Here is a 23,980-nt window from a genome sequence, read left to right on the forward strand (position 1 = left end):
CCGGCCGGCACACGCGTGTCTGTGTGTGAGTGAGCGAGTGCCGGGGTCGGGTAGCGCGGAGGAAGCGCAGGCCCCGGGCTGCGTGTCTCGGCGGCTCCGCTGTTGCCCCCGGAGGGTCCCGGAGCTCCGGCACCCTCGGCTGGAAGGGCCCTCGGTGCGCGGGTGAACCGGCTTCACCGTGTCTGCCCCGGCGCGCAGGGGGCGGCGGTGTCCCCTACCTGCCTGGCGGCCGGGTCCCTAAATATGGACGTAGGGATCAACCTGTTCAGCAGCGGATAAGGGAGGTGCGCTTCTAGTTTTGCTTTATTTTGGTTTTGTCGGAGCGAAGTGTCTCCCTTCACGGTGGTCTCCAACGTTCTGAACGCAGAATGTGAATCGTAGCCGTATCTAGGTTTCAGCAGTCAGCCTGAGCTTGTGTGTGCGGCATGGAGCTCGTTGATGTCAAAGCCCAAACGTTTTATGTTCAAATGTGAAATTTCTTCCCCCCACCCCCCCCGAAATTGGGTGCAACCTTATCCTTTCTGAAACAGATAACTGCGTATTTGGTGTATATTGTCTTGGAGTAAAAGGAGAACTTTGCTGTGCTTTGACGTGCATGTGACATACAGCAGGCTCTGTACTAAAGGCATTATTAGTAATTAGGTTTCTCAGGATAGTAGGTAGATCTTTGTTGTTGCTGAGGTTTTTTTTTTTTCCTTTTTTCTTTCTTTGCACACAACTATACTAGCAGAGATTGTTTTTTTCTGACCTGCTTGCTGTTATGCCTCCGTTTGAAGATTAGGGCTGGTGTAGTGCAGCTTTGTGTCAGAGTTTTTCCCTAATATGATCAGGCAAAACTGATCACTGCATTGTAAGCTAAATGGGAAGCATGAGCTACTCAAGGGAACTTCACCTGAAGTAGATATATTTGAAAATACTTGTCTGTCAGAATGGTCAGGAATTAGCAGTGTGAGGGGAAGGGAACAGAAAATCTAGATCTGAAAGAGTATCTCTATATTAAATGGCAGTATTGCTTTTTGGAAGCCTATATGAAAGGGAACAAGTTTTTTGAGTGTCTTCTAATACTCTTAATTTTGTGGTCGTGACAGATTGATGACATTCATGTGTTACCTGTACTTAGGCTTTTTGGTTAGGTGGTTTTTGGGGGGGGGGTTGGGGGTTTGTTTTGGTTTTTTACCCCTACAGCAAAGCTTATATGGAGTTGGTAAAGCACTTAAGTTTCTTTTACTTCATGCCTGTTTAATGCAGGTTTCCTGTGATTAAAATGAGCAAGTTAAAATAATTGTTTATTCAAAAACATTCTTTTAAATGTACTGCCTGAAACAAGGGAAACTCTTGTCTTTTTGATCAGCACTTGTTAAAAATGGCCTATTGATCTTAAATGTTTTTGTGTTGGTTTTTTTTCCATTCTAGCTGGCTTTTTAATCTCTTAAAAATAATAAGTAAAAACTTAACAGGTGCTAATTAATAGCAGTATGGTACTCTGTGTTTTTATTCACGTATTTATGCTTACAAGCAGGACGAGCCTTCAGGGCTATTGGTCAAGGAGTATCACAGAGAAAGAGGCCTTTTTACTGCTGGATGATTGGAGAAAGAATCTTGAGCGTCCCTATGGGATGGTTTTCTTGAGAACATGTTTGAGACTATAAGAAGAAGCTGTTCTTCTGAGCTGGGTCTAAGACAGTATTGTCAGCTGTTGGGAGAAAAGGGGCTTTATTGTGTAATCCAAGCACAAGTATTATTCATCATTGTGAGCAAAGATTATATTCTGGTGGCCCAAAGCCTATGTGATATGTCAGCCTACCTAATTCCTGCATTGCACCAATATCCATTCAGGCACTTAATGCTCTTTCTTTTTGTCAATCGATGTTCTCTATAGTATGCTTTAGCCAGGTGCGATGCTTTGTTCTAGTTCTAAAATTAGAGTTAAGACCTGACTTCAGTGACCTGAGCTCCTCTTCCTTCCATCTGTGGGGAGCAGATAGTCCTTCTGGCACATGCTTTCTCCTCTTGGTGGGAACACTGCCATTGCTTTATTTCTACACTTTGGTTTCTTTCTATAGTAAAAAACAAAATGTCACTTTGTTTTACTTGGGGTTTGGGGGCTTTTGTCCTATTGTGCTGAATTGCATATTTTGTACCTTACCTTTCTTCTACTGGAATGCTGAAACAAAAGATTTTGGAGAAGAGTCATCTTTGTACTGGGAAAAGATGAGAAACACAAACTCTTGACTAGTGAGAGAAGCACCATGTTGTATGTTTAAGTTTACAAGCAGTTAGGTCGTGGTGGTGTAGTTTGGTATGTTGAAATTTTGGGAGTAAAGAAAGCTGAAATGCTTTGGCTCCTGTGGAGTTGGACAATTAGTGGGCCTGTGTCCTTCTAAACTTCTTGGCCACTCTGCTTCCTGAATTACTTCTTTAAAAATAACTCACACCTAGATTTTTGAACTTGCAACCACGTTTTGCTGGGCTTGCCGCAATCAGTTTTGTAGATATTTTGTTAACTCTGAAGTCTAAATTGCATTTTGTTTCAGTGCTACTGTTGTGCTTATGCAAAATGTTGTTTAAGTTAGAGAAAACTTACCTAGTTTCTAAAAAGGCTCACAAATGGGAGCAGGAAGTTACTACAAATAAATATTCACCTGATCTTTTGTCAGTTTAAGAACAAAGTTTTTAAAATTGTAGACTCATCTGGCTGCTAGTACCTGTATTTTCATTGGTCAGAGATAATCATGATTATTGTATTTCCCCCATGTTTTGTACAGTAACTTAATGCTTTCTTTGTGAAATGCAAAGTTTGTTCTCTATTTACCATGAAACTTCTAAAATGTGTAGTTACCCAAAATAAACAAAAGGCTTAATTTTACTGGTGATGACTGACTGATCCCTGATTCTCTCCTTCCTTTCTCTTCCCCTTCATCTGTGAAAACAGCTGTGGAAGTTTATTTCTGTAACTTTCTGACAAGTATGCAGTCATAAAAGAAAATATGGTAGGCATGGGTCCTCTGTGGTTTGCACTTGTGGGGAAGGTTAGAAAATGAATTCATGCATCAGTGTGCTTTGGTGGTAAGACAGGGCAAAGTTGTGCTGTTGATGTGATTGGTTGTGCATCTCTGCTTATCACTTTAGATTGGAATAAAGTAACATTGGTTAAGGCTTCTGGTCAGAGTTATCTAACTGGGCTTGTAACCTGCTTTGAAAAGATGTTGCAAGTTTGTTGTCATCTTCCTGCTGCCTATAGCATTTATTCTCCCATTTCAGTATTCAGGGACAATAATTAGGCAGAACTAATGAGGTGTTCTGACAGAAAAAAGTTCAAATTTCCCACTGGTCTGGCAAGATGTATCAGCTCAGCAAGGAGTTAAACAAATGCTGGAGTTGGTGTCAGGGAAGCAGTGGGAGTTATGGAGCTGTAGAAGGAAAGACGGAGATGGGCTTCCTCTTTCTCTTTGGTGGTAGTGAGCTTGGACTTAGTCTTGTCCAGCTGCATTGTGTGTGGTTTGGGAAAATGAATGATGGCATGGGAAAGAAACAAATAAGGGGTGGTGGAGGATTTTTTTATTTTGAAAATAATTATTGCTAATAGTCTTATTTTGTAATAGCTCAACAGGAGGACTTAATTTTGGAACTCTGGGCTCTTCCACTGCTACAGCAACTACATCAGCTCCTTCAGTGGGCTTTGGGAGTGGACTTTTTGGATCAAAATCAACAACTGGCTTTACACTAGGAGGCACCAGTACAGGTAGAAAAAATGCTTGTACAGCAGAAATTTGAATCAACAGTGAAGAAATATATCATGTACACAAAATCTGGTTCATCATAACATGCTTACTTTTTTTTACAGTAGTTCTGTAGCTCGGAATATTACTTACCTAGTTTTGTAAAAAGGCTTCACTGAACAGTTTAAAAGTCATTCATTGAGAATTATGCAGTACCAATGCTGTAGAAACAAATGCAGTTACCAGAAAACTGTGCCTGGGCCTGTGTGTAAATTGTTCCATAATTTGAATGCTGATGTTTTCTAGAAATCTAACTCTTCATCTTGGATGCTCAAAATTATGATTTAAGATTGAGGTATATTTTGATCTGACAAATATTTAAAAACATTGTGAGATCATTGTTTGTAATGTGGTGTTTGTAATCCTGCAGTAGTAAACATTTCTGATTTTGTTGTTTGCATTTTTTTTAACATTAGCAATATGCGTGAAGAAATTTATTAATATTTTCTTAGGTCTCTAATTCAGCCTATGAACATATTCTTATAGGAATATTGGAGTGCAAAAGAATAAAACTTTCTGACTGGAGGTATTTTTTTTAGCCATCGGTGTACACTTGTATGAGTAGATGGTGAAGGTTCTAAGAACCAATCTACTAGAAATAAATTGAACAGCAGACTGAAAGCCTTTATTACTGTGTTTGGCTACATTGGGGTAATTTTCTTTTAGCTCTTAATGATTCTTTTGATCTTCTAATCAGATGTTTTTTAAAATATGAAATGGCATAGCACTGTGTTCAAAATAATCTCTTTAAGTTACCAGTGGGGCAGAAACCCTAAACGAAGACACAGGATTGTACAAAGAATTTGGACTCTATAATCCTCTTCATTATACTGTAAATCTGCTGGTTTATATGCTAATGTTATGTACTGCCACATGGCTAAAAAAAATACTTGATAGAATGACTAGTTTCCATATTTTTGTTTACCTTCATTTGTTTGAAATTTCAAACAATTTGCTGTACTGATGCGTTAATATCGGCCTCACTGCTAGCAGATTCTTATAAAGAAAAATGATGGGTTTTGATGTCAGTTATGCTTTGATTTGTGCTGTTGGTGCTTACAAATACTGTTTTCTATGTCAGTGTTGTTTTGCTTTCTACATACTACAGAAAAAGCTTGTATAATAGTCTACATGTTGTCTCAATGTTGCACTACTTCAGTGTTTTGTTTCATGTTTTTTACTATCATAACTGCTCTGTGGTCTTCAGTTACTATTCTTACTCTGTTTGTTTGTTTTCATTCTTAAAGCAGGAACAGCATCAACTATTGCTACAGGACTGACGCTAGGTAAGGACCTCATTTGGATTTTAATGTTACACAGGCAAAAAAAAATACAGATAGATTCTTGTAATGTAGTAAGTTAGTGGTCATATGTGAGCTTTTTCCCCCGTTACTAATTGCAGTCTGCTTTGCAGCCCAGATGTTAAGGCTGCAAACTAGAGTGGAGCCCTGCAGTTCTGGGCACTGTTACTTGTTGTTAAAGGATTATTCCGTTCCTGTACAACAGTGACAGTGGTCACAGTGAAAAGTTAGACTTTGTATTTATGTCTCCCTAATGAGTTTCATCCTTCGGCAGAGAGGAGGTGGAATACGTTACCAAAGAGTTCTTCATACGGAATTTCTTGTTCTAATGAACTTTGTGTGAACAGGTCTGTTTGGTAATTGCCTCTTTTAGAAGAATAAAGAGGGTTGAACAGGGAATGGACATTGGGAATGTTTTACTTTTGTTTCTCTGATGCATCTTTAGTTACTATTTTTTAGCTGTCATTACAAATACAGGAATATGTGGGTAGTTGTGGGGTTTGGTTTTTTTCTTTTTAAACACCAGCAACTGATATCTGAGGAGAAACATGAGCTTGATTATCACAAATGTTGGGGATGGGGGTGGTGCTACAAGATAGACTGCAGTCCAAGAACTTTGGAAGCCATACTGTGAATAGATAGGAAAAAATAGTGTTGGATAAAGAAGAAAATGAAATGGGCAGAAGGGAGGACCAGCAGCTAACCGAGAACAGATTGTGTGATGCATAATCACACGTGGCAGTCAGTACTATGCAGATGAACATTAGTTCTTTTCAATAGCTGAATGAAATTATGTCATCCAAAACAGACAGACAGCAGTTACTGAGAATACCAAGTATGTGTTTCTTATGCGTGCTGTTTTGGTTTGTGTACGTATATGCATATTCCTCCTTTACTTTGAAAGGTGGATTCTAGAACGTAAAATGTATTCTTACCATGAAAACAGCAGGAAGTGAAAGCTTTATTTGCTTTACTTTAAAAGTGTTCAAAAGGAAAGTTTGAAGGAGTAACATTTCAACATACTTGTTTACAAATTGAAAGGACATGGTGCATTCATTTTGGTATGCACATCCAATTGAGAATTTTTAGTCTATATTTTGGGCAGTATTGTTTATAGCTCCATTTGCCAATATTTGGTTCATCTATTAGATGCTCTTGTGGAAGCCTTTTTTTTTTTTACCGTTTTTTTGGATTACCACTAGATATAATTGCCAGTCCATGATTAAAGCCCATTGGATCACTAGGAATTCTGGAGTGAAAATGCCTGTGGAATTAATGTAATTGAAATTTATCAGAAGGTGCTATGGGGATATTTTACTTGATGCAAATGATCTTGCATGCCATGGTGCTCATGATGCTTAAATGGGAACAGTTCAGAAAATAAGGTGAATTGAACATTCGTTCTCAAACAGAATGTTCTAAGAGTGATAATTGTTTTTGGGTTTCTTTTAGGCACGCCTGCCACCACATCAGCAGCTACCACAGGCTTTAGTTTAGGTTTCAACAAACCTGCAGGTTCGGCCACGCCATTTGCTTTACCTGTTACTTCTACCTCAGCAGGTGGCCTATCATTATCATCTGCTCTTACATCAACTCCTGCAGCAGGTAGGAAAATGTTTAGGGGTTTTGTTTAGCTTTTTTTTTCTAAACAATAGAACTTTATGTAAAACAGTTCTACAGTCTATATTTTTCTAGTATTTACATAATTTTGTGTTAGTTCAATAAGAAGGTTCATTGGACTTCTAGTTCTAAATTTGGGTACTCTAATACAGATAGATCTATGGGCAGTATACCATGTGATATAGGCAGTGTATAATCTAAGTCATTGGAAGTGTAGTGAGAGCTGATTTGTCACGTAAAGTCATTATTTTTATTACTGTTAACCCCACTGAAGGTTGAAAGCTTCCTACTTGCGCAGCTGAAAGGTTTGGAAAATGTCTACCTTCTGTAGATGGCCTGAAATGGTTTAACTAATAGTGGAAACAAGGTCTTTTCCAGTGTAGTTCTCATACTGGTGCATTGCCATCATATTTAACTCAGCTAAACTGCACCATGCATGATGATAATTAACACTGGAGTTCATTTCTCTTAACCTTAGGAGTCTGTATTTGAGCTGAGCTCTCTGTGCCCTCTGTGCTCTGTCCCATTATGCCTATGGTCTTTCTCTACTCAATTCTTCCCTATCCTACCAAAAGCTGGGATGCTTACTTCTAGAAGGCGGCTCAAACTACCAAGGAAATGTTCTTGTATCATCTGTCTTGTATAAAATATTTTGATTTTTACCCTAAAGCATTAACATTTCAGCATTCTAATATATAAAGTCAGTAGCACTTGTTAGATCCTTTATGCTGTAAAATAAATTCTTTGCCAGGTTCTGGATTCTCTAGTGTTCTGGGGGACTCAAAAATTCTATATAGTTGCAGGTAAATATGGACTAATCAGGATTTGATACTGTAGAACAAAATAACATATAATTCAAAAGACTCTATGGCTTTGTTTGGAAAATCTGCAGGAAATAAAAACAACAATTGAGTTTATTATTCAGTTATGATAAAGATGCTGTTCAAACCTTTCAGTTATTTCAGATTGTCTATGGATGTGTTTGAGTGCAGTGCCTGCATGAAGCTGGTTTGCTTTCTCTGCAGGAACTACTGGCTTTACGTTAAATTTGGGTGGCACAACTGCACCAACTACAACTGCTTCCACAGGCCTTTCCTTAGGAGGAGCCTTAGCAGGTTTAGGAGGTTCACTCTTCCAGAATACAAGCACAGCAGCAACAGGTGAAAGTTATTTTAATTTTTTTCCTCCTGTCTCAAAACATTGAAATTTAGTGTGCAATTGTATAAATTCATAGTGTAAGATTTAGTTTATATAAAATCTTAACACTGTGAAAGTGTAATTTTTAACAGTGTTACAGTTAAGAACAGTGTTGCTATCCATGGGCAATAAAATGAAATCTGAAATCATTGGCTTTTTTCTCTTTCGCTTGTACTTAACACTTTTGTAAAATGAGAACGTAAGGAAATCTTTGTCATCGCCATAATAGCCTCAAGGAAGTTGATCATAAATGGGAGAGGGCAATGATATATAAGTATCTCCTTTAACTGTGGAGAAGTTTGGAGCTCCTTATTTTGGTGGGTTTTGGTCTGAATAAAATCTTTAAATGTTAGTATTGTCATTTTGTGGCTTCTCTGTCTTTTTCAGCTCTAGAGGAAAAATTTGTGCTGTGTTGTAGTCTTGGTAACACTGCTCTTAAACTCTAAATGAAACAGATACTTAAGAGGCTGATGATAAGTTAGCTATCAAATTAGCTACCTAGTAATGTCAAGAAATTACATAAAACACTTGCATACAGTTGTGTGAAACTTCATGCAGTCTGTTTTCTTCTCTGTTTATTTTGCATATTTTTTTAATCCAAATGTAGTAAATGGACACTGAAACTGCAAACAGGATTATCTGTGCTTTTAGTTTAAAATAAGTTTTAATTATCAGCATTTTAAGTGCAGAAATTCTTTTTGGGTTTCTTGTAGGACTTGGGCAGAATGCTTTGAGTTTGACTCTGGGAACAACTGCGGCTCCTTCAACTACTGCCAATGAAGGTCTTGGTGGCATTGATTTTAGTAGTTCTTCAGACAAAAAGAGTAAGTTTGTCTTAAAACATTCATAATTTTCTTTTTATTGAGAAAATTATCAGAGCACTACAGCAAAGACAGTATTGCATCATGTGGAATTGAAGCTGACGACTTGAACTTTTTTGGTTTTTCCCCTCCCCTCTTACAAGGCATTTCAGTTAATTTCATTCTTGGATATTGTGCTTGTATAGAAGAACAAGATTTTGGTTGCAAATGGAATGGAATGTAAATTTATTTAAAATAAGTATAAGCCAATATCATACTTGAGACCAGGATAGAAACCCTTTAGCCTTTTGGGAATGAAGACCCATAGGGTTGTTTGCTGAAAAACCATGGCAGATTTCTGAACAGCTGTATGTCAAATAGCCAGTAGAGGGGGGAGTAGAGCTATGTTTAAGTAATGCATTGCAAATATGAGAAGTACTCTTTTGAAACCAGCTTTCTCCAACTGTAACGGATCTTAAATCTGGTTTGTTTTTTCTAAAGGCTGCACAATAAAAATATCCTATTTTTAGCTGTTATTCTTCAAGGCTGTATTTCTGGTGGTGCATAGTTCTATCTGATACACTGTGTCAGGTCGTTAAAACCAGTTATAAAAACTTTACCTCTGTTGTAGCTTTGAAGTACTTCAGTAAGGGAATACTGAGCATTGATATATGGACACTTATTAATTTGTCTTGCTTTTATACTTTCAGAGTAAGCTTAACTAAAGCTGATTCTAAAATGTGCATTTCCTCTGGGAAATCAATACTTTTTAATTTAATCTCTTGATTCCATTCAGGAACCAAATTTTAAATTAGGTATACCAATAGCTAAAAGAGAAGGAAATATAGAAACTCTGTGAAACCATCTTTACAGACTAACACAAGTTGTGTAGGCATACTTCATACTTGTAGAAGAGATAGCATATTGACTGTCCAAACAAGTGCTCTGCATGATGTTGATTTTTTTTTTTTAGTTTACTGAAACTGGGAGTAATGAAACAGCTCAAATTCCTAGGTTCTTATGGGATTTCCATTACTATAATATTAGGATATCACAACACTTCTATAATATACAAGTATCTTAAAATGAGGACCAGAGAACCACAGATTCAAAATCTACTTCAGTCTGACATTTCAGCATTGTTTTGCCCAGCTGTTAGGGTGGAAACTTGATGAGTACCTGAATTCCCTATATGTTGCATAGTGGAACTGGGTGAGTTGAACTATTGCTGTCAGGATGATAAGCAGAGAGACCCCTTAGCTAAGTAGTGGGAAATGTTGAAGGAGACTGGGTTTTGAGGTTTGTTCCACCCACCCCCCCCAATTTAGGTTTTAATTTAGGAGTGTTTCCTGTAATGGATAGTGCTGGTTTAAGCAGCCCTGACAAATATCCCTACCTGTGTGCTGCTACTCAATTCTGTCAGTACAATTGTTTATACTACTATATGAGGAACTGAGTTAAGGTTTGAGGGTGGTGGTTTTATGGTTTTGTGGTTTTTATTTCTTTTTGCTCCTGAAGAAAAGGGAGGAGGAGATGTGGATACCAAAGAAAAGTGCCCTAGGAATCTCAGGACAGATAGGGACTAGCACCTGTGTTCTCTCTTCTGGAATTGGTTATAAAAGCTTTTCCTTCTGCAGACTGACTGTCTACGGCTGCAGGAAAAGAAGCTGTTCTACATATTTTCCTCATGTATTACTAAAAAGAATATAAAAAAAATAAATCTAAAAACTAGAGCACTCACTTGCCCAGAAAGTAGCAAAATCTGATTTCGAATCTGTATCTTCTACTTTGTAAGTATTGTTCTGATGTACAGCAAAAAAAAAGAAAAGCGGCCAGAGAGAGAAAGCAATGTAAACTTAGTTTTCTGCCTAATCTTTAGGTTATCAGCAGAGAAAGGGGTCCTAAATTTTGGGGTTTATCCTTTTTTTTTTTTTTTTTTTTTTTTTCAATTTTGTGTAGATTTTTTTTTTCCCCTTAGCAAAAGGCATAGGGAATGGTGAGACTCCATGCTCTCTAATGTACTGGGTGACAGAGTCTGCAGAAAACTTAAGCAGATGTTGCTTCTAAAAGTAGTAGCTTTTCCTGGCAGGAGCACTGGCTTGTGCAGCTTAAAATGTTTGTGGCACTAGCATTAGCTGCATAGCTACTTTCTGCCTTGGTGGCACTGAGAGGAAAGTGAGAATGTGAACTGCATCCAGCTGAAGATGATGAAGCCCGCTGCTTGGGCTTTCTGAGTAAGTGTTATTTCTAGCAGACTGCTACGGCATGGGATGCAATTACTGCCCCTGGCCATGAGTAGAAATAGTCATGGCCTGTGTTGTGCACAATATTGTTTTCAGCTCCATTCTATTACTCAGGCATTTGGCATCTTGATCTACAGATGTGTAGTTCAAGCAGTAACATCTTCAATTCTGTAAAACCTCACTCATTACAGGACTTGCTGCAATAGCAGAATTCTCAGGGAAGTCCAATGGGCAAACCTTCATTACCTTCGTATTTGAGAGGAGACTGCTATTGCTGAATTTAAACACCTGCATGTTTTGTGAGTGCAGGTTTAAGTGAGTTGTGGTTGCACAAGCTGGAAGAGATTTCTTATGCAACTGCAGTTGTTTATGCATTTGTAGTGACTTGTATAGTGACACAAGATGTTTTGCATTACTCTGTGTCAGGAAATTAGCACCTCAACTGTTGAACCATTGGTCTTGAAAAGATATTTATCTGTTAAGGAGGAGTAAATTAAAACCTTTCTTTTGTGGCTACCCTAGTCTGTTCCTCTTATCAAGAGAAATCAAGCAGGTTCTGGTCATTAGTTCTTCCCTAAAATCTCATTAAGGTTGTTTTGTTCTTCAAAGCTTTATTTCTGACCTACAGTTTTTATTTTCTAGGTGACAAAACAGGAACAAGACCAGAGTAAGTGTCAGATTTTCTTTGCATTTCATGTCTTATTAGAAAACAGCTAAACTAAATGTAGTGGCTTTTCTACTACTTCGATCTTGAAAAAGGCATAAATGTAAATAACCAACTTTTGCAATATGGCCAATTTAGTAATGGTGGTTCATAATTTTGAACATCGCAATTTTCCCATCAAATGCAATACCTACACCTTATCTGGCATCTGCTATGGGCTGATCATGTGGTCTGAAAAGTGGTTTCTGCAAATCTGTACAATGCTTACACCGCCAGCTTGGACCCTGGCATAGTATCTGTGTGCATTAATCCAAATCATTCCTAGTTGCAGCATACATGCAATGGGTGCAAAACTGTGTAATCAGTCACTTGAACGTTTTCATGATATTTAGTAGTAACACAAAAATGTTTGGCAGTATTAAAGCGCCATCTAAACATGTGTTGTCTCTTGTAGAGATAGCAAAGCACTGAAGGATGAAAATCTACCTCCAGTAATCTGTCAAGATGTAGAAAATCTACAGTAAGTAGTAGTTTTCTTATTTATGATAGTTTGATTAGCTAAAGTGTTGTATGCTGTCAATGCTCTGTGACAAAAACACCCTGCTGCAGGCTGCATGCAGTGTAACTCACTGGCCTGAGGCCTTTCTGTAGGTTAACCTTGGGAACAGAGTGGACAGACAGTTCTAGTAGCTGAAGTCTTAGGCTGTTCTTTTTCAGCCTAGCTTTTCCATGCATTTACACAAATGGGCATGCCCAACGAATATGCTCTTAGAATCTAATCCATCTCTCCCTGGGCGTATTAAGCCTGTTGCACATGCATGGTAAGTATTGAACCTTATGTCCATATTGCATGTGCATTGTGGATCTCGTATAGAATAGAGGACCACAAAAGAACCTTTCCTCAGGCAGGAAGGAGGTGGGTTGTAGACTAGTCAAAGAGATTGCATGTCACTGTATTTATGAGTTCATAGTAGTAATCACTTTTACATAGATGCTATATATTATTATTATGTATATAAAATAATTGATAGATATCTTAGTTTGTCAGGGTTCAGCATAAAATGCTTGAACACTTGCTATTGAAGTTTAGGGGGGCTTGGGGTCGTTTGTCTTTTGGTTTTTGTGGTTTTTTTTTTTTTTTACAGTATTAGCATGCTAGGAGTTAAATTACTGTATAGCATAGTATTATCTTTACTGTTCATTACTTAATTTTGGAAAAATTAATTTAATAGCTATTGAAATAATGTGACTGAGAGGTAAACACTTGGGTGCTTCAGATACAATATATTATATTTCTTTCTTCCCCGCCCCCTTCTTTTTCCCTTCCCCAGGAAATTTGTGAAAGAACAAAAACAAGTTCAGGAAGAAATTAGTAGAATGTCCTCTAAAGCAATGCTTAAAGTACAAGAAGACATTAAAGCTTTGAAACAACTTCTGTCTGTAGTTGCCAGTGGATTACAGAGAAACACTCTTAATATTGACAAGCTGAAAGTAGAAACTGCACAGGTATAATTGAATATAAATTTTGTTATATAGAGTTTGTATGTTGATTATTTCATATAGGATAACTAACCTTCTTTATCAGTCAAGTTAACAACTGTCCAAACTAAAACAGTTGTAAACAAAATGAAACATTGAATCCCTTCTCATGTATTTGAAGTTAGGGGGGGAGACTGAAATCTGTGATGTCAGTATTTTCAGATAAGTACAACAGCAATAAAATTACTTTTATTTGGGAACGCACTCCTACACGGTGCAGGCATCAGAAGGGAATGTGTGCCTGCTTTAGTTCAGTTTCAGTTATATATTCAGCTGCTAGTGAAGACATATTTGTAACAACATGCTGGACTCTGGAGCAGCAGAAATGCAAGTATGTTTTCTTCTGATGACTTTTAAAAAAAAAAAAAAAAAAAAAAACCCACAAACAAAAAAACCCAACAAAAAACCAGTCCATAGCATTTCAGGGACCAAAATATCTTAACTAGCACTACTATTGATTTAGTGAACTTGAATCACAACTCTGTCCACCAGTCTGCATCTTAACTGTGCAACCAGTTTGAGCTCAAGTTTTGATGCAAGTACTTTTCAAGTTAAGTTCTGTACCACTTTATGTTTCATCTGGCATGTCAAGGCTGCTTGCTACATAAATAAGTGTATTTTATTCTAAAGTAAAAATCTTGATGTTTTTTCTGTATCTTGTGATACCAAAAGGAAATACTCTGTAGTTGTACCTTGCCAACAGTTTTCTGTGAAAACAAAAACTTGTTACTGATGTTCTCATATTTCTGCAAATGATGCAGTTGAGAACAATTGCAAAACCAGGCACTGAGAAATTCTTAATGGTGGAGTTATTAGAAAGTATTAAACAGAAGTATGTGCTGTAATTATCATGCATAAAAAGATCATTTCCATAGAAAGAGAGGCATTTTTTTGAACTAGTTAATCTTTTTTTTAAAAGGTGAAATAACCCTTTTTGTTCTATTCTTCTCTTTTAGGTGTGTTACTTCCTTGCACTTGACTGTTGCTTTTTTTCCCCTAGTCTTCAATCGTAACAGGATTTCTGAAGTACAGTACAAATTAGATCTTACCTCTGACAGTTCAGTGCAGTATTTTCTCAACTTCTGAGAGCTGTGTGCTTTCAGTATGTGTTGTTGTTTGTCCCTCCCCAAACTCCTGCTGGTATTTGCATTTCTCCGAGGCAGTCTATTCTGGCAGTCTATTCTCTGAAGAATTTCTGGTCAGATTCTATGATGGTGTTAAGTATATGAAGAAAGTGTTTTATGTGAATGAACCGTAGAGTTGTAGCTGTTTTTTCTTTTTGAATGCTTCATACAGAACCTTATCTTTTATTAATTTTCCCTATTTATTTAGGAGCTAAAGAATGCAGAAATAGCTTTACGAACACAGAAAACTCCTCCTGGTCTCCAGCATGAAAATACAGCCCCAGCAGAGTGAGTTACTGTTATTCATAAAAAATAGTCAATAATATGACTTGGAGAAGAGAAGACTCCAGGGAGACCTTACTGCAGCCTTTCAGTACTTAAAAGGGGCTTATAAGGAAGATGGGGAGAAACTTTTTAGTAGGGCCTGTAGCAAATAGGACAAGGGATAATGATTTTAAACTGAAAGAGTAGATTCAGGCTAGATATAAGGAAGAAATCTTTTACGATGAGGGTGGTGAAACACTGGACCAAGTTGCCCAGAGAGGTAGATGCCCTATCCCTGGTAACATTAAAGATCAGGTTGGATGGGGCTCTGAGCAGCTTGATCTAGTTAAAGATGCCCCTGCTTATTGCAGGGGGGGGTGGACTAGATGACCTTAAATGTTCCTTCCAATGCAAACTATTTTATGATTCTATGGACTTCATAATATGAATTTTTTTTCTGCTTCTTGTAGCATTTGTACTGAATGCTTCATAGAATCAGTGTTTTATTTTTACACTTAATTTATCTTTATCTCATAGACATGAGAAATACAGTCTTTACTCTCCACAAGTAGAGGGACATCAAGAATGTCATAGAACATAACTGTTGCAATTAATTAAATGAAAATTGGGAGCTAATACAGATGAGATTAAAAAAAATAGGGGCAGACTAGTGAAGTTTAATCATATGATTTCATTGTTTTACTCCTATAGCTACTTCAGAATCTTGGTTGAGCAGTTTGAAGTACAGCTGCAGCAATACAGGCAACAAATAGAAGAGCTAGAAAATCATCTTGCTACTCAAGCAAATAATTCACACATAACTCCACAAGGTAAATGTTTCAATTTCAATGTTTCATACATAAAAATTAAAAAATCTTATAGCTATAAGAAAAACTTAGTATTTAATCTCCTCCTTTGTTGTTATTGGCTTTTCTTGTTTAATATACGGAAATAAGTGTTCAGATAGATTCTGCAGTTGTTCAATGTAAAGATTTGGAATTAAAGGTTAAATTCATAAAGGTTCTTGTGCTTTTTAAGATGGATCCAGTTCCTGAGGTGCAATTTGTAAGCCTAGTTTGTTTTTGACTGCGGCTGCATCCATCTCCTTCCATTGAGCATCTAGCTCATATAAGGCTGATGTCTGGTACCTTCTGTCTTGCACTGGGCTGTGTGACCAGACAAACACGGGTGTCTGCTCTGCCAGCTCCAAATCAAAATGGGAACTTTTCCTTAGTTTGGAGCCTGTTGATACTGCCTTCAGCTCTGACAGACTGAGAAAATTTAGTCTTGTTTGCTGCCACATCATTCAATCTTGGGAGAATCTCTCTGGTCAGAGAATACTGACCTCTGGACAGTAGTCTTCTGGTTGGCCACCATTGCTGTGATCGTAGACATTTTTATCTTTTGGGCTGCTTTAGTTACAGGTCCTGCGATAAGTAGTGATTTCAAGTGCATGTCTTTTTGTGCCACATGATACTTGAACATCTTGCCATCACAGGATGGTACCTAGACTCTGGACCTTATGTCAAAAACAAGAGAACTGTCTAGACCTAGCTTCCAGAATGGAAGATCTGCTGAATCCTGAGGGTCCTCTATCTTTCCATGTGTTCTTCTTGTCTGTCCAGAGTAGGAGAGGGATGCCTTCACAGATTTTCCTTAGGTTTTTCAGCAGTTTCTGCTATTATCTAAAGGTTCTTTGCTTGTGTGGGCAAGGCTTAATCTGTTGTGCCACCATGCTCAGACTGTCAGCAAATGATCTGGTGATCTAGTCGACACTGTATTGCATATGTAGCCTTTACCATACAGGAAACCATGACCCAGAATGTCTTGAAAACTTTCAAATGTCTAGTATTCAGTATCAATAAATTGCCTCTAGATAGTTTGGAAACTTGTGGCCAGTCTTCCTAGATACCGCTGCCTCCACAACCCTGCAGGTTGGCATGAGATTTGTTCCCCAGCTTTTCTTTTTCAGAAAGAAATGCAAATTATAATGGAGAAATTCCCCTATGGAGAGACAGACCTTTTCAGTTCAAGAATCATTGCTAGACCTACACATCTTGAAGAACTTGATAGCTACTATTTGCCCAGATTCAGTAGGTTATATGCATCCTTCAAGGAAGTGCAGAAGCTGATCTTTTCACAGTGAAAGACCACTTCGCTTTTGTTGTCCACTTTGGTACATTGTTTCAGTGCTTCTTTCGGAAAAGCGTTTTTTTGTCAGCAGATGTTTCATTTTGCCAAAACCTTTGAGATTTCCCCTTTAATGCTAAAGTTTTGCATTAGTTGGGTCAGTGCACTGAAAACACTTTCATATCTATGTGGGAAGTAGGATGTCCTAAATCTAAGACTTTATGTAGGCAAGAAGCTCCCCATTGTGTTTATGATATGCTTGTGGGTAGAGCTAGAATAGGAGTTCCTGTGGTGCTTGTTAAGCATGTCTTTAAAATATAAGTAAAGCTTACATTCTACTGCGGTCTCTTTGGCAAAATCAACTGAACACTTAACTGTGCTTTAAGTCAGAAAGAGTGGAAAATATATACAAATACAAGAAAACCTGATGTAACTATTTTATGTAAAAACCAATGTGGTAGAATGTTCCTATGTAATTAGATAAAGTTAAGTTAAATAAAATTTTTTAGCTTTGCTAAATGAGAGAATCATAGGAAATGAATTACCATGCGTATAAAAATAAATCTGATGAAAGAATACTTTCCAAAATACAGTTTGAAGCCCTATCAAAAGTAGTCCTTGGGTGACTTGTGGCACCCAATTGCTATCAGATTCTGTATTTCCTATAGACATTAACTTGTTCTCATGCAATTTTTTTTGTGCTTTGTGCTGTATGGGTTTTGGGTGGGCTTCTTGCTGTGATATAAACACTAAATCTTTTCTCCTGGTAGTAAGATTGTCACTCACCAATATTTTATATGCCCCTTACAGATTTGTCTATGGCTATGCAGAAAATCTATCAAACATTTGTAGCTTTAGCTGCACAACTTCAATCAATACATGAAAATGTAAAGGTATGTTGTTTTGACGTGTTCCTGTGTATTTAGTGAAAGAACTACAAAGAATCACTTTCTGAAAATATAATATATCTTCAGGTATTCTTTTTTTTTCCTTCTGAAAATTTTTAATAGCAGTTATTTTAACAAACTGTCCTGGAGAAGTGCTTTGATTAAAAAAGTGACTCCACAGTCATTTACGTTACAAAATGTTTTTCTTTTAACTCTTTTTCGTTTTTAATTGTTGATCAATTTTTGAAATGTCTGTCTTTGAGCTCATGCTTCTATGTTTTGCTTTTTGCCCAATGACCTCTTGATCTCGAGCGAAGATGATATAAATCTGCTCTTACTCAAATAGGTAACAGGAAAAAAAGTAGGTATTCATGTGTAAGATCTTTCAACATAGCAAAGAATTTTGGTGAAAATTGTGTTCTGGCTTGTTTAATTTTGTTCAACCTGGTTTTGTGGAAAGTCATATATAGAGAGAAAAAAAAAGGCTACTGTTAAAAAATGCTAATGTATCAAAGGTCCTAGTTAAGCTTGTTTTTTCCATCACGGACTCTGGCTGGAATTTCCCATTTACAGTTCTGGACATACTGACAAAATGTGAATGTTCTACAATCCATAATTTTTCTTGAGATCATCAGAATCCTTCTTGGTTACAAAAAAAAAAACCTTGGAGAAGAGTACAAGTGTTTGGGATTGTTTCTGCTAAGTGACTTCCTTAACAGGAATACCTCTGGTAAATCTTCTGCTTGTTTCCTTCTCAAAGCTTCTTCTGCACAGTATTGCTAGTTCTCCAAACATCTGAAACTTTTTACTTGATACTGAGGATCTTGTATGATCTAGATTCCTTGCATTGCATTACTTTTGTCAGCAAGGATATTCACTGGTTTACAGCTACCTGCCATCAGATATTTATGCTGCTCTTAGTTAACTGAGTTTTGGTATAGAATATATCAGCTCCTCTGTAATTTCAGCAGAATTACATGAAAAGGATCCCAAATGTGTTCTGGACTATTTGCTTCTGAGATCTGACTGTAGCCTGAACTTATGCAGTGGTCTTTGTGGTGACGCATTTTTGTTCCTCTTCAGTATGAGAGCTGGGTTAGTACACAAGGATAAGCAATAGCATCTTCAGTACCTTGTCAGCATGACTGAATAGGAAAGGCTTTACTTCAGCTTAAGTATTCTATTGCTTGAAACTAAGGGGCTGGTTTGAGGATTTTTCTTTGGCGGGGGGGGAATTTTTTTGAGATTTAATCTAGTGGGTGGACATGAAGGCTGATATTTTGGAAGACACAATTATAACTAAAACTTAAAAATCACAAAAATGGATGTACTGCTTAAGTGGATCTGTCATTCTGACCATCTGTTTTAGTTTTTCAGCTAGGAGAGGAGAGCAGTTTTGAAACTCCTGTCTCTGCCTTATGGTTTGTGAAGGCAGAGCTGTGACTGCAGTTCATTCCTTTGTCTGAAGTAGGCTTTCTGGTTTGCACATACACTTTGATTCAAAGGTCTGAAGTTGTAGAAAAATATGGCCTAAAACATCTTTGCACAGGGCTAGTTGTTAAATATATTTACATCATCTGTGAACATATAGATGTATTCTGTATCCAAGGTCAGTGAAGAGTAAAATGTGCTTGGGCACAATTCAAGTAGAGAATGTCATTAAATCATTCTGCACAGATTAGCCTTAAGAGCTGTTCTACAATGTCTAATGGCATTTGTCAGCTCCTATGGCAGTCAGCATGTCATTGTATTAAATCTCATCAGAGTTCTACAAATGTCTCTTCTCTCCAAAGACAGCACTCTTGATGTGACAGTGAGGTCATTCTTTCTGTGTTTCCTGCTGTTACTGATAGATTTAGAATTACAGCTGTTCAAATCCCGAGTCAGAATTTTTGGACTGTAAGCTCCTCTTCTTGGAAACAAGCATATCATTAGCCAGGAACACAGGACATAATACGCCTTCCATAAAATTCGATTGAACCTACTGTTCTTTGGTTTTAATAAATCTTTTACATTTAAAGATTTTCTGTTAGAAGATGGAAATAATTCTATCAGTTCTTTAATTGAAGCAATTTATTCTTTTTATGTTACCTAAGATATCCATAGTTCCCTCATCTGTGACAGGTAGAAGTGGCTCATGATGAACAGGCCGCGCCAGGTGTTGCCATAGAAGGTGGGGTTTTGAGGGAGGAAAGGGCATGGACAAGGGGAGGGGGATCACGACACAACAAATTTGGGCTACTTGTTAGTCTAAAGCAGAATGATCTATTGCATTTGCACTGCATTATATAGTTGATGAAATGCATCAGAAACAAGAGTGAATTCTAAAATTCTAGTAGGTTCTTTAGCTTTGTGCTAAGAAAGGCAAGCAAGAGTGAAAGGAAGGAAGGCAAGAGAGGTGAAGGTAATAGGGGAGCAAAAGCAGACTCCATGCAGAAAGGGTAGCACTGAAGAAGAGCATATTGCTTTTGTTACAAGCTAGTAATATGGCTGTATTTTGCCTTTTGGGTCTGCTAGTACAGTGATACAAATTGAATTGTTCTGGCTGTAGCTGATGTAAAACAATTCTTTCCAGCTTATACCCTGACTAGACCCTTTCAGGTTGTGGGAGGCTTTTTTTTTTTTTAAATGTTATTTATAACTCAGTATCTCTTTCCTTATTAAGTTAAGGTTTTATGTCAAATGCACTGAACTAAAATGGCTTCCCCCCACCCTCTTCAGATGCTCAAAGACCAATACCTTGGCTACAGGAAAACCTTTCTGGGAGATGCCATGGATGTGTTTGAGGCAAGACGAACGGAAGCTAAGAAGTGGCAGAGCGCGCCACGTGTTACCACTGGACCGACCCCTTTCAGCAACATACCAAATGCAGCAGCCGTTGCGATGGCTGCAACACTTACTCAGCAGCAACAGCCTGCTACAGGTCTGAGTGCATTCAAGTTATAGATTATTAGTGTTACGACAATAGTAAATTTGTGTAAAATTTTCTATGAGGTCTTCCTTTGTGTTAGACTAAAAATCTAAACATTGTGATGAGCAAAGTTACTGATACATAGCCAATAGAAAAATGCAGGGTAGACTTAGCAATAATTATACAACAGATACTTAATCTTGTGAATTTACTTGTATTAGTGATATTTACTGTGTTGTTCGAACTTACCCCTTGGAATGTGAGTCTTCACTCTTAAGTAACATCTCTGAATACACATAGTATAGCCTCTTTCCAGAATTGTATGGTTATAGTAAATTATTGCAAATCGGTGAGGAGAGAATATCTAAATGCATATTACCTTTTCTTATGTAAAATTAATATTGCATTTTTATATAGCACTTTGGAACTGTAAAATGAAAAATGCTGTAGAACAGGAAGGATAGTGGAGCAAACATCTGTAGAATAGGAAGACGGATGCCTGGCTTATTATTTTATAGCCAACTCCTTTGTCAGGGTGATGTTGAGGAGTTTTTGCTAGCCATTCTGCTGTTGCGGATAAATATTAGAGAATGTAGAGTGGATCAGTGGTTCTGTGTATGCATGTGTGTTAAGAGGAAGGCCAAAACAGAGGAAATGCATGACCCACTACTAATGAAGAATAAATATGTATGGCAAAGGAAATAACTTAAGGCACCTTAGTTAACATTGTTATACTAACCAACACTTCTCAGAGAGGGATTCCTGAATGTAGAGAATGGAATTAATATTTAATCATTTAACAGAAATAAGATAAATTCCATTTAATTTTACTTGAACATGGATATGTGTCTGTCAGCAAATTATGAAAATCATAGGTAACTTCATTCTACCATTTTTCTAAAATGTTGTTCATAGTAGGTGTACTGAAAGTCATATTAGCACCTTTTCCTTGTCTTGTCTTATAATAGCCGTCATATTTTCAATGGTTTTTAATTAGAGACCTATGCAGCGACCACCCTAAGTTTGACAAATTAATAGACTGTCCTTGCCATCTCCATAAAAGGAAAATAAAATGTGCTTCCAGCCCTGGCCTTTATAAACAGCAAGGAGATGGGTTTAAAAGACAAATACACCAAAATATTTTCAACACAATGAATGAAGTCTTTATGAAATATTTCTTTTCTAAATTTCCATCATAGACCACAGTCTTCCCATTGCTGCTATGTTAATCCATGGAAATTTGGTTGAAGTAACATCTGCAAAAGAGTCTGGTTTTAAACAGAAAACACGAGATAATGTAACGTCATGCTTCAGGATTTTTAATGCAGATAGAAGTTGGCTTGTGCAACCTAATGTTGCTAGAGTAGTTCCCTCTCCCTTCATCTTCCTCCTTGTCTCATGGTTTTTTAAAATACTCTCCACGGTCATTACTGGATTAGTTGTGTATGAAAGTCATATACTTGGGATGCCACGTTTAAAGTTACACCTGCATTTTTGTGAATTGGGGTGAGGGATTTGAACTTCTCCTTCCTAGTCCAGATTCAAGAAAACTGCTAATAACTTCAGTAAATTGATGCCATTTATGGCATGACTTTGTGAATATTCTCTAAGGGGTAGGAGTTGAAGAGAGGAGAAAAAAAAAAAGGCAAAATTGATCTGTACCAACACACTTGATGTAAGGTCACTTTATACCTTGAGGTATTTGTAACATTTTGTAGTGAAAGGAGCAAATGGGAGTCAATGTAGGTTGGTTTTGAGGTTGGGTTTGGGGTTTTTTTGGTTGGTTGTTTTGGTAGAGTATTTCAAAAGCCAAAAATGTGCCAACTACAAGAGTGATGCAGACAGAACAAAGCCATTAACTTATGTCAAACATGCCAACAAAAGTAGACAACAATTTGTTTACTACTTATTCAGTTGGAATACTGTTACCCTCCATGCAACTCACCTGATGATGTAGAGAAACAGAGGTAGATTGACGTTTTGAGTGGCCCTTCAAGAGTACTTAAAACTTAGAAAATGGAACTTGAAGTCATCTTTTCTGTTCCTCTAGCTCAAAAACAGGACTAGTCAGGCCTGACCTATTTCAGAGATATCTTAAAGTCTTAAAAGCTTGCTAGAAAGGAGAGTTTCACAGCTTTCCTAGATTACTGATTTCAGTGCTTGACTTTTTCCCAACAATTTACCTAAAACTTCTTAGCTTCAGATTAAGGCTGCCACTTTTTGTCTTACTCTTAGTAGAACAGGAAAAGAATTTATTCTTGCAGTTTTGCAGGAATCTTTAAATATTTAAAGACTGCCTCCTCTTCATTTCCTTTTCCTTGTTGGAGTTTTCAAATGGCCATTTGCTGCAGTAAAACTGCAAATGTTTGCATGTTTTAACTTTATTATGAATTTGATAAACTATCTGCTATAAGTTAAAATAGCATGTATTTCTTTGTAAGATCTAGATCCTGAAGTGTGGGATAGATGAGGAGTGGTAGAAGATTATGACAGAAAAGACTATGAAATGAGGTGTATGCTAAGGGAGGGAGAGGGTGTCTGTGTAATACCTGACCTGCTGTTGCTGTTCTTGAAGATAAGAATAAACCAAGGAAATTAATCTGGGCTTTAAAGTTTTTGACTAAAATCTAATCTACGGTACTCTAGTATTGAGGGATCAGGATGGTTAGTGTCTTTTTAAAATAAAAAATATTGATGTTTACATGGTTAAGTCTATTTCATAAGATTAATTTAGAGTTAGTTACTGTTCTTTCTCTGAAAAAGATAGATAATTTATTTTAAATTTGTGTTCAGAAGTTAAAAGTTTAGTAGCTACATCTAAGCTGTGGGATCAGGGAATGTTTCCCCAGTTCCTGGGTGTAGATATGCACCCTATTTATGTTCTCTCTGTGTGCCAAGACATGTCTGGCTTCTATTGAACTAAGTCAAGCCAGTGGATCCTGGCCATATGGAAGAAAGGGAGCAAAGATGCACTCCGCTGGTCTCCTGGGATGGATAATCAGGACACCAGGACTGTGGCGTGCACACTGAAGCACGATTTTTGTGCTGTTTTTTGAAGCTAGAGTTACTAAAATTATGCTTAAGTCTTGCCTGCACACAACTTTTCTCCCTAGTTTAGCACTTTTGCTCTGAGCATAGCTTTATTGGTAGCAGTGAGGCTGGTCATGCTTTTGTGCAGTAGCAGCTAGAGTTTTAACCACTGCCTCACCTGCACCCTCCCTGAGCAATCTTGAACAGCATGGAAGTTAAAATGATGGTGGCTAGTCTACCTGTTACTATTGATAGGACTAAAGTAAAAGATTTTGAAGGAAATCAAAGCCTAGTGAACTAAGAGCTGTAAATGCATGAGGCTGTTTTTCTGGTAAGACTAAGTTGTCTTAAAGAAATGCTTTTATTCAAGCTCACCTTTCCTCCTCTAAAAATAAAGTACCCTCCCAAAAACTTAGTTACTCTCTCCTTAACTGGTGAAGTGCAGAGTTAGTCAAAGCATTATCGAGCTATTAGCACACTCTATGTTTTGG

General features: G+C 37.4%; 1 protein-coding gene across 1 annotated transcript in view; it reads left to right on the top strand.

The window, feature by feature from the left end:
• NUPL1 (nucleoporin like 1) overlaps positions 1 to 23,980 on the top strand; it is a 39,452-nt gene that overhangs the window by 2,720 nt on the left and 12,752 nt on the right. Inside the window, exons 4-15 of the mRNA XM_010572801.1 lie at positions 3,603 to 3,742; positions 5,027 to 5,065; positions 6,533 to 6,685; positions 7,726 to 7,860; positions 8,611 to 8,721; positions 11,583 to 11,607; positions 12,059 to 12,124; positions 12,936 to 13,110; positions 14,476 to 14,555; positions 15,243 to 15,361; positions 17,472 to 17,554; positions 20,270 to 20,471. Of these exons, the coding sequence (XP_010571103.1) occupies positions 3,603 to 3,742; positions 5,027 to 5,065; positions 6,533 to 6,685; positions 7,726 to 7,860; positions 8,611 to 8,721; positions 11,583 to 11,607; positions 12,059 to 12,124; positions 12,936 to 13,110; positions 14,476 to 14,555; positions 15,243 to 15,361; positions 17,472 to 17,554; positions 20,270 to 20,471 (1,328 nt within the window). The remainder of the gene's footprint in view (positions 1 to 3,602; positions 3,743 to 5,026; positions 5,066 to 6,532; positions 6,686 to 7,725; positions 7,861 to 8,610; positions 8,722 to 11,582; positions 11,608 to 12,058; positions 12,125 to 12,935; positions 13,111 to 14,475; positions 14,556 to 15,242; positions 15,362 to 17,471; positions 17,555 to 20,269; positions 20,472 to 23,980) is intronic.

The sequence above is a fragment of the Haliaeetus leucocephalus genome, unplaced genomic scaffold (assembly GCF_000737465.1).
Source record: "Haliaeetus leucocephalus isolate CR32 unplaced genomic scaffold, Haliaeetus_leucocephalus-4.0 Scaffold351, whole genome shotgun sequence".
Taxonomy (NCBI): domain Eukaryota; kingdom Metazoa; phylum Chordata; class Aves; order Accipitriformes; family Accipitridae; genus Haliaeetus; species Haliaeetus leucocephalus.